This window comes from Desmodus rotundus, chromosome 4 (assembly GCF_022682495.2).
Source record: "Desmodus rotundus isolate HL8 chromosome 4, HLdesRot8A.1, whole genome shotgun sequence".
Taxonomy (NCBI): Eukaryota; Metazoa; Chordata; class Mammalia; order Chiroptera; family Phyllostomidae; genus Desmodus; species Desmodus rotundus.
Window position 1 is genome coordinate 142276412 of NC_071390.1, and position 15248 is coordinate 142291659.

General features: G+C 38.9%; 1 protein-coding gene and 1 pseudogene across 1 annotated transcript in view; both read right to left on the reverse strand.

The window, feature by feature from the left end:
* Window positions 1-3672, reverse strand: part of LOC128780655 (large ribosomal subunit protein eL22 pseudogene) — a 30994-nt pseudogene extending 27322 nt beyond the window's left edge.
* Window positions 1-14987, reverse strand: part of DNAJC1 (DnaJ heat shock protein family (Hsp40) member C1) — a 226999-nt gene extending 212012 nt beyond the window's left edge. Inside the window, exon 1 of the mRNA XM_024576243.4 lies at window positions 14475-14987. Within this exon, the coding sequence (XP_024432011.3) occupies window positions 14475-14678 (204 nt within the window). The 5' untranslated portion in view covers window positions 14679-14987. The remainder of the gene's footprint in view (window positions 1-14474) is intronic.
* Between the last annotated feature and the right edge of the window lie 261 nt (window positions 14988-15248).

A 15248-nucleotide genomic window follows, 5' to 3' on the forward strand; every position in this document is an offset into this window, starting at 1 on the left:
GAAGCCATGAAACCTTCAAAACTGCTTCACCATATGGTGACCAGGCACCCTGCATTAAAAGACAAGCCTTTGGAGTTTTTCAAAAGAAAAAATCATGAACACAAAGAACAGAAGCAATTATTGAAGGACACCACTTCACCAACTGTGTCTGCACTGAGAGCACCAGTGTGGCTAACTGCATTGCTAAAGCAAAGAAGCCCTTTACTATTGGTGAAGGGTTGATCCTGCCTGCTGCTAAGGACATTTGTTATGAATTTTTAGGAGAGGCTGCAGTTCAGAAGATGTACATGTTCCCCTTCCAGCTAGCACCATAACTAGACGAACTGATGAAATAGCAGGGGATACTGAGGCACAATTGTTATAGAGGATCAATGAGTCACACGGTACGTGATCCAGGTTGAAGAGTCTACCGAAGTCGATGGCAAGGCAACAATGCTTGTTCTCTTGTGATATATTTTTCAGGAGGATGTGCACGAGGACATGTTATGTGCACTTTTGTTGCCAACCAACACCAGGGCTGCTGAAGTATTCAAGTGTTTGAATGATTACATATCAGGAAAAGTGAATTGGTCATTTTGTGTTGGTATGTGCACAGATGGAGTGGCTGCCATGACTGGCCGGCTTTCCGGTTTCACTACTCGAGTCAAAGAGGTCACTTCTGAATGTGAGTCTATGCACTGTGTCACCCATAGAGAAATACTGGCTAGCCAAAAAATGTCACCTGAACTTAACAACGTTTTGCAGGATGTGATTAAAATTATCAACCACATTAAAGTACATGCACTTAACTTGCGTCTGTTTGCACAGCTCTGTGAGGAGATGGGCACAGGGCACACAATTCGCCTCTTACACACAGCAGTGAGACGGCTTTCTAAAGGTGCATCTCTGGCCAGAGTTTTTGAGTTACGAGAGCTGCTCCACAGATTTCTTTTAGGAAAACAGCCACCACGGGCAGCACATTGCAGTGACACAGAATGGGCCACAAAACTTGCATACCTGTGTGACATATCTAACCTGCTCAGTGAACTCGATCTGTCACTTCAGAGGAGAACAACAACTGTGTTCAATCAGCAGATAAAGTGGCTGCATTCAAAGCCAAACTGGAATTATGGGGGTGATGAATGAACATTGGGATTTTTGACATGTTTCAAACATTAACATAGATTTTGCAAGTGACTGAGCCACGGCCTCTTTCTCCCAGTTGGTGCATGATCACCTATCTCAGCTTCAAAAGAGTTGGAGCCTTACTTCCCAACCACAAAAGACCCCCAAACTGGGAAGGAAGGGATCCCAGTTCCATGTGTGAATAAGCCAGGAGAATCGACTTTGTCTGTGCTAGAAGAGGATCAACTGCTTGAGATCACAAATGACAGTGGCTTTAGAAGAATGTTTGAGGCAACTTCAGATCTCCATATGTTCTGGATTAAAGTCAAGGAGGAACATCCTGACATTGCCACAAAAGCACTCAAAAGCCTGCTTCCATTTCCAACACCCTATCTTTGTGACGCAGGGTTTTCTACAGTGACAGCAACCAGAACAAGATTATGGAGTAGACTGGACATAAGCAACACACTTCGGGTGTCACTGTCTCTCATCACCCCCACATGGGACCATCTAGTTGCAGGAAAACAAGCTTGGGGCTCTCACTGATCCTGCATTATGATGAGTTGTATAATTATTTCATCATATATTACAGTGTGATAATAACAGAAATAAAGTGCACAATAAATGTAATGTACTTGAATCATCCCAAAACCATTCCCTATCCCTGACCATGAAAAAATTGTCTTCAGTGAAACTGGTCCCTGGTGCCAAAAAGGTTGGGGACCACCAATCTAAGCCTCAGTATCTGGACCTGCAGTGGCCTCAATATAACCTCAGGAGGGAGCCCTAAGCTGCCTGTAGAAGACAGTTCTTGTCCCCATCTCTCAGGGAAAGGAGTAAAATCACTATAAAACTCTGAGGGAGGAGTGAATAAAAAAGAGAGAGAAACTCCCACCAAAGGTAAACCCGAAAACTACAATTCTAAGTAAAGAAATATGATGCCTTAATTGTCAAAGAAAAATCATTCCCTTCAGTTTTACCCACCTATGTACAATTTCTCAAAGTCTAAACCCTTTTTATATCACAACGATAGATTTGAAGCAGGCATACAAACTGCAAAATTGTCCCCAGGGGTCCTGCTTTAAGAGTTTATAACAACCTCTGGGTATATTTTTAATCAAATTAATCCTGTGCTCCATATTATGAAAGCTGGCATACCCCAAGTCATCTTGGGCTTTCGGCTTCCAGAAATTTCCTCATGTTGACTTTGATGAGCCCAGGGCATTATTTATAGTAACCTAGAAACAAACTTAGTGTAGTTCCAAGACAACCAGAACTATGGTGGCTTGGGTCTTCTCTCGGGTCTTCTTTCATCTAAAGACCATGAAATCATGCAGGCCCCTCAGCTTGCCTGTGTTTTTTTTTATATCCATCTTGTTTATAAAATTTACGAAGTGGGGAAAATGATCACGCAACAGACATACTGTCATTCTTTCAACAAGTATCAAAGGCCAAGTATATCAACAAGTATGACGGGCATTGCACTAGATGAGGGGACAACGGTTGCTTGTATTGAGGTATAATCGCTAAACAAGGAACTGTGGTTATTTTTAAATAACCCCACTGTTGTGCTGAGAATCAATAAGTAATTATTTCCCTTGTGCATTTTATTTTAAGTCATTTCAGAAAAGTAATTTAAAGTGAATATATATCCAGGAGTATTTCAAAAGAAGATTGCAAATGAAGTGGAAAGTAGGTGTAAGAATTATGATTTTGACTTTACATAAGAATAAAATTTCTACTGAGTACTATTATCCAAACACTTAATGGGTTAGTTCCTAATCCCCATCATTAGACAGAAATAAAAAAGGCTGGATGACCGACCATCTGCTGGGAGGGCACAGAAGAGATTCCTCTTAAGAGGAAATAGGTTAGATACTGGTCTGGTCTCTCTCAACTTTAGGACTCTTATTTTCAGTTCTTTAACTTTCGTTTCTGTTATTTTTTTCCCTCAGCATTGAATTTTTAACATCTCTGACCCCAGTGAAATTTATTTTCTTATACAAGGACTATTTGAAACAACAGTAGCTAGGATAAGAACTATCACTATTAAGATCTACTGTTTTGCCTCAGTTGCTTATAAAACTACAAAAGGAAAAGGCAAAAAGTTTGGCAATTACTCAATCCAGAGGAAGGCAGTGTGTACTTATCAGGGGCTGTGTGACGGTGGCAGAGATGGTTTAAAGGATGACTGGAATCCCTGGCCGATATTCTAAAGAGTTAAAAGAATGGCACACAAATAGAAGGGCATCTGGAAATCTTTTTAAAATCACTTAGAGATATTATAATAATCAAAATAGATGTCAGTAGAGAATATAGTGAATATTTCATAGCTAGCAATATATCTGATGGATGAATTTCAGACTAAATAGGGAGAATGTACAACCTCAAAGTTAAAAGTACAAAGTAGGAACAATGTGATTTCTTGGACAAAGCACCGTTAAAAACCTAATACATTAAGTTAATAACATTGTAAGAATTATAAAATACAACAGGCAAATCAGCAAAAGTAAATTACCAATTTGAATTAAACTGATTGCCGGAAAACACCCTTAGCAGACATGCCTCTACACATGGATGTTCAGAACCTACTATTGTTCTTAGCAGAGCAACATGGTCTATATACACTTTACAGGCCCCCCCCCCAAAAAAAAAGGACAAAATGTACAGATAACTAAAACTAGGAAGATGATATCTAGCACAATCAGAGCAATCTAAAAACAAAACAACAAAAACCACACTGGGTTAAAATCCAAAAAAAAGAAGAAGAAGAAGAAGAAGAAGAAAACTGCAAATTGACAAAAAAGAAACAGTAATCAGTGATTTGATTTAAAAATATTTAGATATATCTACACAGCAGAGAAATGTTAATTCTCTAACACCATGCTATCCAGTGTGGTGGCCAATAGCCATATTGGAGCACTCTAAATGTGCTGTGCAAGCCAGAAACCAATTTTTAAATTTTATTTGGTAAATTTATACTCAAATTTAAATATGATACTTGATTCAGTTACTGGAAAGTATGGAATCTGATTCTTCAGTTTGGAAGAATTTGAGTGTATTAATCTACTTATTAGCTGCACATTCTATAAAATCTCAACACACATAAAGTATTTTCAATCAAAACGTGGTATCTAAAACAAAGTGTACTACAAGTATAATGTAAACCACATATTAATTTTGAAAGCTTAGTAAAAAAGCTATTATAGAATGTAAATTATCTCAATAATATTTTTTAAATGTGACATGTTGAGATAATATTTTGATACCTTAAATAAAATAGTAAAGTTAACTTTCTCTGTTCTTTTTACATTTTTAAATGTGGCTTTTAGAAAGTTTAAAATTATGTATGTGGCTTGTATTACAGATCTATTGCACAGTGCTGCTCTAGGAAGATCAAATATATGTCAGTCGTGATTGAGAAGTTATATATTACCTTATCTCTTAGTGTCACCAAATATTACTTTAGGCTACTAAAAATTTGTATATTTATATCTTCCAAAGTCATCCGTATCCTTTTTACACTGAAGATTATTATATATCATTAAAGTATTCCTTTATGTTATTGCAAACTACAGTAATGTTTAACGGTCATTCCACCATCCAGAGTATGTAATCAAGTAACTTAAGGATGCTAATTCCTCAAAGACTTCTTCATTCCATTTATATGCAGATATTTTTGCTTCTATGAGCTAATAAGGATCTTTAATACAGCAAAAATTTTGATAAGACTAATTTTATAACTGTGTGTGTATATATACATAGTTATAAATTGTCCCCCACAAAAAAAACCCAAATCACAACTGCATGCCTTCCCAGCACTATTCCAACTTTTTCATAGCACAGCATTTCATAGAAAATGATAAGACACGGTGGAGTGAACTGCTAAAACCACTCACGGGAGGGCATCACTATACCAACACAGTGGCTTACAGCATACCAGGTAAGAAGCTTGGTCTAAAAGATCCCTTTAAAACACTGCAAAAAAACTCTGATTCATATTTTATTTTCACCTGACTCATATTTTATTCTTACTTATGCCTACAGTTGTGAAAATACAACCCCTCAATATTTTTAATGACAATGTCCAAAGCACGCCACAAGATGGAGATATTACTCCATTACCATTTATATTTGTATTTATGCATTTTTTTTGTGTGTGTACATTTCCCTCTCCATGTGTATTGCCTATTTTCTCCCTCAGTGGTATATTCAGCTACTGCCTCTATTCCTAACATTTATTTTGGCTTCTCTGTCACTCTGTTCTAACTAGCTTTATTCTGGAAATATTGTATAATGAATACTTCTGAGATACCTGTTTTTAATATTAAAAGTAGGCAGATAATTAGAATCTTTTCCTCCCTTAATATTTTCCCACCTCTTTAAAATTAAGACAATTTTTATTTGTATATTTTTCTCTTGTGGGCAAAGCTGTTACTAGAAAAGTCTTAAGTACTCCAAAAGTCATTAAGTAACTGAAATACAGTCAGTTACTTTGTAAGACTATAGATTTACTTCATGTTGATATCCCTCCAAACTCTTCTGGAACTCTTCTCTGAGAACAGTCTTGAAACCAGTTTATGAGTCTTATGTGAAATTTAAATTCAGATCTCTTTATCAATCCAAATTGTATTTACCCAAGCTTGCTAACCCAGTTTAGTGACCAAATTTAGTTTTAAATGACTATTAATAATAGAAAAATACTAAATCCATCTTAAAGATTTACTATTAATGAGGATAATCTGTCAAATATGCTTTGAAGGCAATTTAAAATAAAAAGTTTCAACAATGTTTTGAGAGATGGCAGCATTGTTGAAAACCTGTGAAGCTTTTCCACAACAACTAATTTCAAGATCAATCTAATTTACTCTAAGTTAAGCCTTATTATACTTCCAAGGCTGTAACACAAAAAGTCGCACATTAATTCTGTATATCTACTATGGAACGGCACAGCATGGCAATTATTTGAACTTTATAAAATGTCTCAACTAAAACATTTCAAACACAGAAAGTCTATTTCCTACTACAGGCAATCCATACAAAAATACAGTAAGATATGATATACTTAATTGCAAGTAAAGTCACCGTTTCTAATCATCCTACATTATACATACATGTTAACTTCCTTAAATCAATTTTAACCACCAACTATTAACACAAACACACTACTTAAAAGTTAAAGAAGAACCTAAACATTAATCTTTCATTTGTTAGTTACTAAGAGTGGTAATTGAAAATAATTGCTAATGACATGTGCAATTTTTTAAAAATCCAGAAAGTCAGAGGCTTCTTGGTTATATATATAAATTCAACTAGTCATGGGTTAGCTTCCTTAACCTAATGTATTTTAACGGTATAAAGGTTTTAAGTACTGGCTAGAAATAAGATGGCTTTACCTTTCTTAGCAGGCATGTATGTGGACCGTGGGATTTCTCTACCGTCTGGTTGAGACCATTCCAGAAAATGATATAAAGGATCTTTTAGTTCATTTTGACTACTGCTCATTATGTATGCCACAGTAGGGTCTCATGTAGCTTCTTAGAATTCTTGAACCTTCCATAGCCAGTTGTATTACAGGGGTGGGCAAAAGAAGGTTTACATACAGTTGAGGGTACATGAAATACAGAGTTTATTTTTGTATTACTATTTATTGTTTTATTTGTATTACAACTGTAAACCTACTTTTGCCCAACCCAGGATAACTAAAGAATTTACTCCTTTTTAGAATTCCAGTGTTGGTTCTCAGTGGCATTCTAACACTGTTCATTTTCCACTTTAATACTGCTGCTTATACTATGACATACCCTGTGCTGAATTCACAATTTTAAACTCTTACCTTTAATATTTAAGTCAAACTCTATTAGCCAACTGTGCATGTGCACAGAGTTGCATGCTTACTGCGCACCAGCACTACAACGGGCAGCCGTCTAATAATGAAGCACATAGTTTTATACACATACTCCATCTAACGTGAGGGAATCAGACAGCACGTAGGATCACGTGAGATTTCAGTTGCCGGATGATGGTAATCAGAAACACTTACTGAGTAAGTGAATTAATCCTAATCTTAATTTAGTATTAGGGAGGATGGGAATGAGACAAATTCTTGACTAAATTTCTAATGAAATCCTAATGACACTCTTATACATAAATTTCAGTAAATATAAAAATCCAAATATTTAGCTCTTAAAATAGAATGCTAAGATGTTACTTAACACATAGTAATCATATTTTCACATTCATTAGTATAGGACTGATCTTTCAAAATTAAGTGTTTTGATGAAAATAAGGACTTTTGAAAATATAAGACTGTAGCTTCATTGCAAAATGGTCTAGGGTCCTGCTTCATCCAATCAGAAGTCTCCCTTTTCACCGCAATTCCTTTCATCTCTGCACATCTTGTATAAGAAAGGTTTTGGAAATGCTTTTAATTCTGGGTGAAATTAATTGATGTCATCACTGTCCAAATAGACCCAATAATGCCTAACTTAGAAGCAGATTCCCAGGACCATATAGCAGCAGTTTGTGGAATAAGTAGTTAACTGACAGAAAACATAAAGCCGATAAAGAAACCACCAGAAAGATGAATAGGGAACTTACTTTTTGGGAGAACATTTTCACCAATGATACATCTGACAAGGGTTTAATCTCCAAAATACACGAAGAGCTAATACAACTCAATGCCAGGTAGACAAATAACCCAATTAAGAAATGGGCAAAAGACCTGAATAGACACTTTGCCAATGAGAACATACAGAGGACCCATGGACATATGAAAAAATGCTCAACATCATTAATCATGAGAAAAATGCAAATTAAAACCTCAATGAAATATCACCTTACACCTGTCAGAATTGCTACCATCAATAAATCAACAGACAGCAAGTGTTGGCGAGGATGTAGAGAAAAGGGAACCCTAGTACACTGTTGGTGGGAATGCAGACTGGTGCAGCCACTGTGGAAAGCAGTATGGAGTATCCTTAAAAAATTAAAGATGGATCTCCCTTTTGACCCAGTGATTCCACTTCTAGGAATATACCCCAAGGATCCTGAAACACCAATACAACAGGATATAAGCACCCCTGTGTTTTACGGCAGCCCTACTAACAATGGCCAAGATTTGGAAATAGCCTAAGTTCCCATTAGTGATGAGTGGATTAAAAAGCTGTGGTACATTTACATTTTGGAATACTATTCAGCAGTAAATAAATAAAAAAATAAAATAAGAAACAGCAGTACCAGCAGAGGCTCTTACATTTTGCAACAGCATGGTTGGACCTGGAGAAAATTATGCTAAATGAATTAAGCCAGTCAGTGAAAGAAAAATACCACATGATCCCATTTATATGTGGAATCTGATGATCACAATAAACTAACAAACAAGATAGTAACAGAAGCACAGATACATAGAACGACTGGCAGCTGCCTGGAAGGCAGGGTCGAGGGGGAGGAGGGAGTGGAAACGGATGAAAGATGGTGAAGGGATTAACCAAAGAACATTAATGCACAACCCATGGACATGGCCAACAATGTGGGAATAGGCTTGGGGTAGGGAGAGGTGGGAATGGGGGAAGGAGGGGAAGGGGAGAAAAGTAGGAACAAGTACAAACAATAATAATAATAGAAAAGAAAACATAAAGCTAACAACAGGCTTAATATAGATACTAACCAGTTCAACAAATTATTTGCATTGGTGTTACTTATAACTGCTATATATTCTCTTCTCAGCAATCATCAAGTCAAATATCCACCCTCACTCCATCCAACGCTCTGTTTCATTCTGAACACTGAATAAAGCATATGAATTTTAAATTTATATTATACCATTCACTGGGTAAAATGGTGACCTATATAAAAAGAATAATTATAATAACAGAAGCCAATCCAAATTTCCCAGTTCAATTTAGGATGTATTTAAAGTAATAAAAGACAAAATATTCTAGGAGTGTTCTCATAATTAGTGTAAAAAAATAAAATTCAGAATAACATAAAGGAAAAAAAAAACCCTTATAACTAAAAGAGGATTTCTGTTCTACCATCTCTAGATTATGTGGCAAAAATTTCACAATAAACTTGCTTTTCCCCATAAAATATGCCCAGGCAACCTCCACTAAACAGTATGTACATAAGAAAAGTAAATAAATTTTACGATTATCCAATCTGATACAGAGATATATACAATTAAACAAGTATTTACTCAGCTCTAACTCTATACATGATATGCCTACACTGGCAATATAAATGACTGGAACAGTATCTACTATTCCAGATTTTGTATATCTCCCTTGCTCCAAATTAGCAAATAAGTTCAGACTCCACAATGAGGGAAGTTGTTATTACACAACATGGACTTACAAGGGAATACACTCACTGAGGACTGACTATATTCAACTAATATCACAAGTTCAGAGGGATCCACCATATGAATCATTGTAGATAACTGATATTCACAGTACAGGTTCATCAATAAATTAGGAAAGATATCTTCATTTTTACTTTTAAAATGTAAAATGACTGGTTTTTGAGATGACCCTATTAATGACTTCACACTTTTTCCCATCCAAAAAACTGAGATGGAAGTCAGGCAGATAGAAATCAAGTATCACCTTTATTGCTGAAAAGCTACCACTGAATTTAGATTAGGCACAGGGGCCAAATGGGCTTGCTAGCAATGCTTGACCTCCCCTCTCCAGTCCAGACTCTGAGAGACCACATTCAAAGGTCTGTCCAGGATTATTGCCTTACTGGTTTGGGGCACAGAAAGAAACTGATTACCATGGTTTATAGCTTTTTCGTTGATTAGTTCTCCCCATTCAGGCAAAAGAGACCAAAGGCAATCACCTTCCAACAAGTACCTCACTCCTCCTTGGAGGTATAAGATGTGCCAAGAGACAGCACTGTTTCTTTAGGCAAGTCCCTGCCCGTCTGGGTATGGGATGACTGGGCAGTAATCGTTCCTCCTCTACACAGGCTGCTTCGTCTGTACATTTATACATTCTGTACATTTGAAATACAGATTGAAAGAGCTTAAACGCTTTATTAATTCTGATGAAAAATTAAAATCCAATATTTTATAAGCACATGACAATAAGTTTTCCTTTTTAATGAAATTTCAGCATTCATTTAAGTGTAAGGATGCACTTATAAAAATTTATAAGAGAAAGGAGTACATTTTCTAGCTCTATGAATAGGGATCTGTAATGGCTGACTGGCACTAGAAAGACTACTCTGCCTTCATCAGAGAGTAAACACTGAAAAATTTAAAATAACTTAGCTTGTCACAATTTCAATTCACAGATTTTAAAAAATGAATCTGACATATTTATTGTTGGCCAGAATACCATACAAAGTATAAGGACAGTCATGGCCCCAACAGACAATGAAAAAAAATACAGAATTGCCATTGACCCCACAAGAAGTACAGGTGTCCAAGAAGCAGCTGTTAGAGGAAATATAACTATTGTGTGGGGACTTGGAATATGAGTTACTAATGAAAGATATTTCATAACTCACATCTTTCTCCCTACACTTCTCTAATCTTTCACCCTGTCTCCTCTGAAAAGATGCAATATCCAAATTAGAATGTCCTACAAATAATTCGAAATCTAAGAACACAGGGAAAGGGATTCCTTCACTGTATGAGGGCTATAAAAGGCCATATAAAAATATTACCTACTGGGTAAAAACTGTTACACTGTTAAACTACTTCTTTGGGGAATTACTTTTAGTTTTAGTTACCATGTTTATACTTTATCATTCAATAAAAATTTAAGTGTCTACTATGTTGCCTAACTATGAAGTTCATAGATAAAGAAGATACCATTTGTCCTAAACACAAGGCAACTAGTTTGCCCAAGGTTGTGAGTCAGAAAATGACCTGGTCCAAGTTCCTAAAGTAATGGATTTTTCCAATTATAGAGTTTAGGGAGTAACTAAGCAAACTATCTTAGACCTGGGGGAAAGAGGATAAAATGGATGTCTCATTCAGTCACTATCATCCCTGGTTTCTAGTTTTGGGGTATGACTATCTCAAAAAAAATTTATAGTAATTGTCTCCTTCCCCTTCCTTCCCTCCTGGACACACTCTAACCAGACATTGTTCTCGCCACTCCAAGGACACGACTTTTGCCAATGACTGCCATACCCGTTAAATTTAACAGCCCATTCTCAGATCTTATTTGAATTATCATCAGCATTTAACCCAGCTGATCTCCTTCTCTTCTTTAAAATACTTCTTGACTTGAAAGAGAACATCTTTTCTTGGTTTGCCTATTTCACTGGCTGTTAACCTTTTCCATCTTCTTTTTTGGTTTCTCTTTATCTCCAAGGCTTAGCTCCCAGGCCTCTCTCTTCTCTTTTATATTCACTGCCCTGGTGAACATACCCAGTTTTGTGGCTTACCATCTAAGTGCCAGGGACTCCAAATTTATATCTATAGGCCTAACCTTTCTCCTTGTAACTGCAGACTTAAATAATGACCTAAATGTTGGATAGACACCACAAATTTAGCATGACCTCAAACCAAATTCCTGATTTCCCCCAATCCAAACCTGCTTCTATCCCAGGCTTCTCCATCTTAGTAAGTGACAACTGTAATTACATGAGTATTTATTCAGTTACTGATGCACAATGCTTTAGAATTATCCTCAACCTTTTTTTTCCCCCTCACATCCCACATTCAAAAATCAGTAAAATCCTGCCAGCTGTATGTTCCAGTTAAATTCAGAATCTGACTACTTTATCTGACGTCCCAGGCACAATCTACATTCTATACCATAATTATCCCTCTAAGTAGCTAATGACGTACATACAGATGATCCTTAACACAACTGTTATTTTGAAATCATGTACCTCTTATATTCAGTACCCCCCATGAGATAACCAACTAATTTATAGCCAAAGTCCTTACAATGTCTGATGAAGACCCACAATATCTTCCCCTAACTCCATGACTGATCTCATCTCCTATTACTGTCCTCTTCCTTCTTCCTGCTCCAGGTACACTGGCTGCCTTGCTACTCCTCAACTGCCACGCAAACTCTTGCCTCAAGGCCTTTGCACTCAACATCCTGCCTTCCTGGAAGGCTCTTCCCCTACTTACCCAGGTGGCTCACCCCCTTACATCCTTCAGAGGCCTTCTCTGACCACCTGACACTTACATTTACTTGTTTAGTTATTTACTATCTGTTTCCCCCTACTACATTGTGAGTTTCATGAGGCTACAGGTTTCATTTTATATACCAGTCAACTCCCAGTGCTTCAACTTTAGTAGGCATCAAATAAATATCTGTTGAATGAACAACAAAACTGCTGGGTATACGTATAGAGTAAGTAAACTACCTACTTTTTCCTGGTCCCTCGTGTCTAGCTAGTCACCAAAAGATTGGCTGGCTCTAGCCTGAAAATTACACGTTAAGGACTTAAGACAGGCTGCATTTGTCTCTACCAAACTTCTGGTTCTCTGAAAGTCCTCCAAGAAAGTTAAGATTCAGTGTAATGTAAAGAATGTGTTCCAATCGATTTCTCTGCTTAGGTAGAATAAAATTTCTTCTGATGTGGCTGGTAGAGAAACACAGATTAAAACAATGTTTTGATTCTTTTCAAATTCTGCCTTGACATAGAATCTTCTCGATTATTTATGCTTATTTTCCCATCTTTGCCCATATAGTTAAGTGCTCTAGTTGTTTATGCTGCCTAGTTAACTCTGTAAATTAAATTGCATGAAATTATAATGAAAATTCTATGAGAGTTTGCATACAAGCTAAGTTACATAGTCTAAAATTTAAACTAATGCTACTGAATTTCTGTGTTCTCTTAAAGGGGCTTAATTTTCCATGAATAACTGGAAAGCATCTTCAAGATGTTTGGATAGTTATGTATAAGACTCTCTAACTACAGAATTTAATCAGTCATGATAAATTCTAACAAATATTATCAATAATAAAGGCATTTTTTAAAGCCTTTAGAGCAAGGGGTGTCAAACTCATTTTCACCGGGGGGCCACATCAGCCTCGCAGTTGCCTTCAAAGGGCCGAATGTAGTTTCAACTCCTTAACAGTTAAAGAGTAGTTACATTTATACAGTCCTAAAATTATTTTGGTGCTTTGAAGGCAAGTACGAGGCTGATGTGGCCCCTGGTGAAAATGAATTTGACACCCCTGCTTTACTTTCACAAATGATTTTTACACATGTTGCATAATCATTTACTTTGTAATGAGATAAGATACACTTGTCTCTATAAGCAGGAAATGGCACAGGTAAAGATAATGAATACAGACAATACATAATAGTTTGCACCTAAAAATGTGAAGTGTGACTGCTTATACTGTAATAACTCTAAAAAATAAAATTTGTTAAAACCATATTGCAACAGAAATTTTATATTTAATTATACTTAACTGAAAAGTAAATTTCCATTTAGTGTTGAGCTCAATAGTTCACACCCGTAGGGGGGAAATATACATTTCACTTCTAGTTCTGTGAAGTGTGCCCTGAATGATAATTGTTGGTAACATTTTTTTTTTACCCCGTAAGTATTCAAAGCATTTTATGAAGGGCTCAATCAGAGTGTGACATCCTACGTCTTTCACCCCATATGTCATCTTCTCCCTAGCAGTAGATTCAGAGAGCGACTAGGTATCTCCCCTCAATGACTACTCACAGGTAGAAGTACAGAGCAACAAACGGACTTAACAGGTTACAGCCCCAAGCTAAAAAAAAAAAGGAAAAGAAAAAGACAGCGATCCTGCGTTACTGGATGAGCATCTTCCTGTGGCAGCTCCTTGTATGAGTTCCAGGACCAACGCGGTAGAGGCTTCAAGTTCCTCCAGATTTCTAAACTGAGATACCAACCCCTATCCAACAGGCTAAACAGATTCCAAAGTACAGCCAAGAAAAACGTCTGCAACACGGACGCCGACCAAAACACGTTCCTACCTTTCCGGAGGCAGCCAAACACAAGCACAAAGATAAGTGTGAGTGGGAAAGGGAAATTCTACAGTAGGACATGTAGAATTTCCGTCACGCCATTCCTCCAGTACAGCCGGGTGCAATGATCTCCCTCAGAAGGCAGAGGAAAGGCGGGGTATCACCACCCCAGGGGCTGGCGGCACCGTCCAGCCTGGAACTTCCACCGCAACTTGAGAAGGGGAGCAGGGCAGCGAGGACCTGGGGAAGGCGAACCGTTCCTTCCGAGGCTGGCTCAGCGAGGAGACGCCGCTGGACCGGGTTGAGGAGGGCAGCCAGAGGCCAGTGCGGGCTCCCTGGGAGGAAACCGGGTCAAAGCCCGCCCCAGGCCCTCCTTTCAGCCCACCCTGCACGTTTCTCTGCCCGGGAGGCGCAGCCCCCGGCGGGCGGGCGGCCCCGCTTACCTGCTGGACCCCGAGGAACTGGTAGAAGTTGAGCTGCACCTCCTCCACCAAGTCAAACAACTCCAGGTCTCCGCTCTCCCAGCCGCGCGCCGGCCCCACCGCCGCCAGCAGCAGCAGCAGCCACAGCAGCGGCGGCGGGAACCGCGCGAGCCGGAGCCCGCGGCGCCGAGGAAGCCGGGCCAGCCCGGAGCAGGGAGCCGTCATCGCTCTGCGCACGGAAAGGTCACCCGCCACGCTGTCCTGTCTGCCGAGATCGGGGACGTGGCGGGCGGCGCGGGCGCTGGGAACACTGCCCGCCGGAGCACCGACAGCTGTACCGGAGTCGCCCGCCCGGCGGCCGGCCCCAGCGGCGGGGCAGGGTCGGCTGGAGCCCGCGGACCCGGCGGCAGGTGGCGGACGGAGTCGTTGCGGGCTCTCCCCAGCGCGGACCCTCACCCCCGGGCCTACAAACAGCTGGAGAGCCAGCGCCAGGCGCTGGGGTGGCTGAGGGGGAGAGGCTTCCTCACGCTTTAGCCTATTCCAGGCCTCGCTTCCTGTGACATCACGTCTCCTAGCAACCACGGGAGAGGGGGCGGGGCCGGAAGTAGGGACGCCGGGTGCCCCAGATCCAGGCCTCTGAAAAAATCTTTTCAGTGGCTGGAGCTCACGGTGGAACTGACGTGTGTTTTCACAGATTGAGATGCGCACATCGCACTTGTACCTGGAATATCCCATGTGTAATTTCCCCTGGAACAGCTACCTTCTTACCCTCCCCCAGATACTGAAAACTAAAAG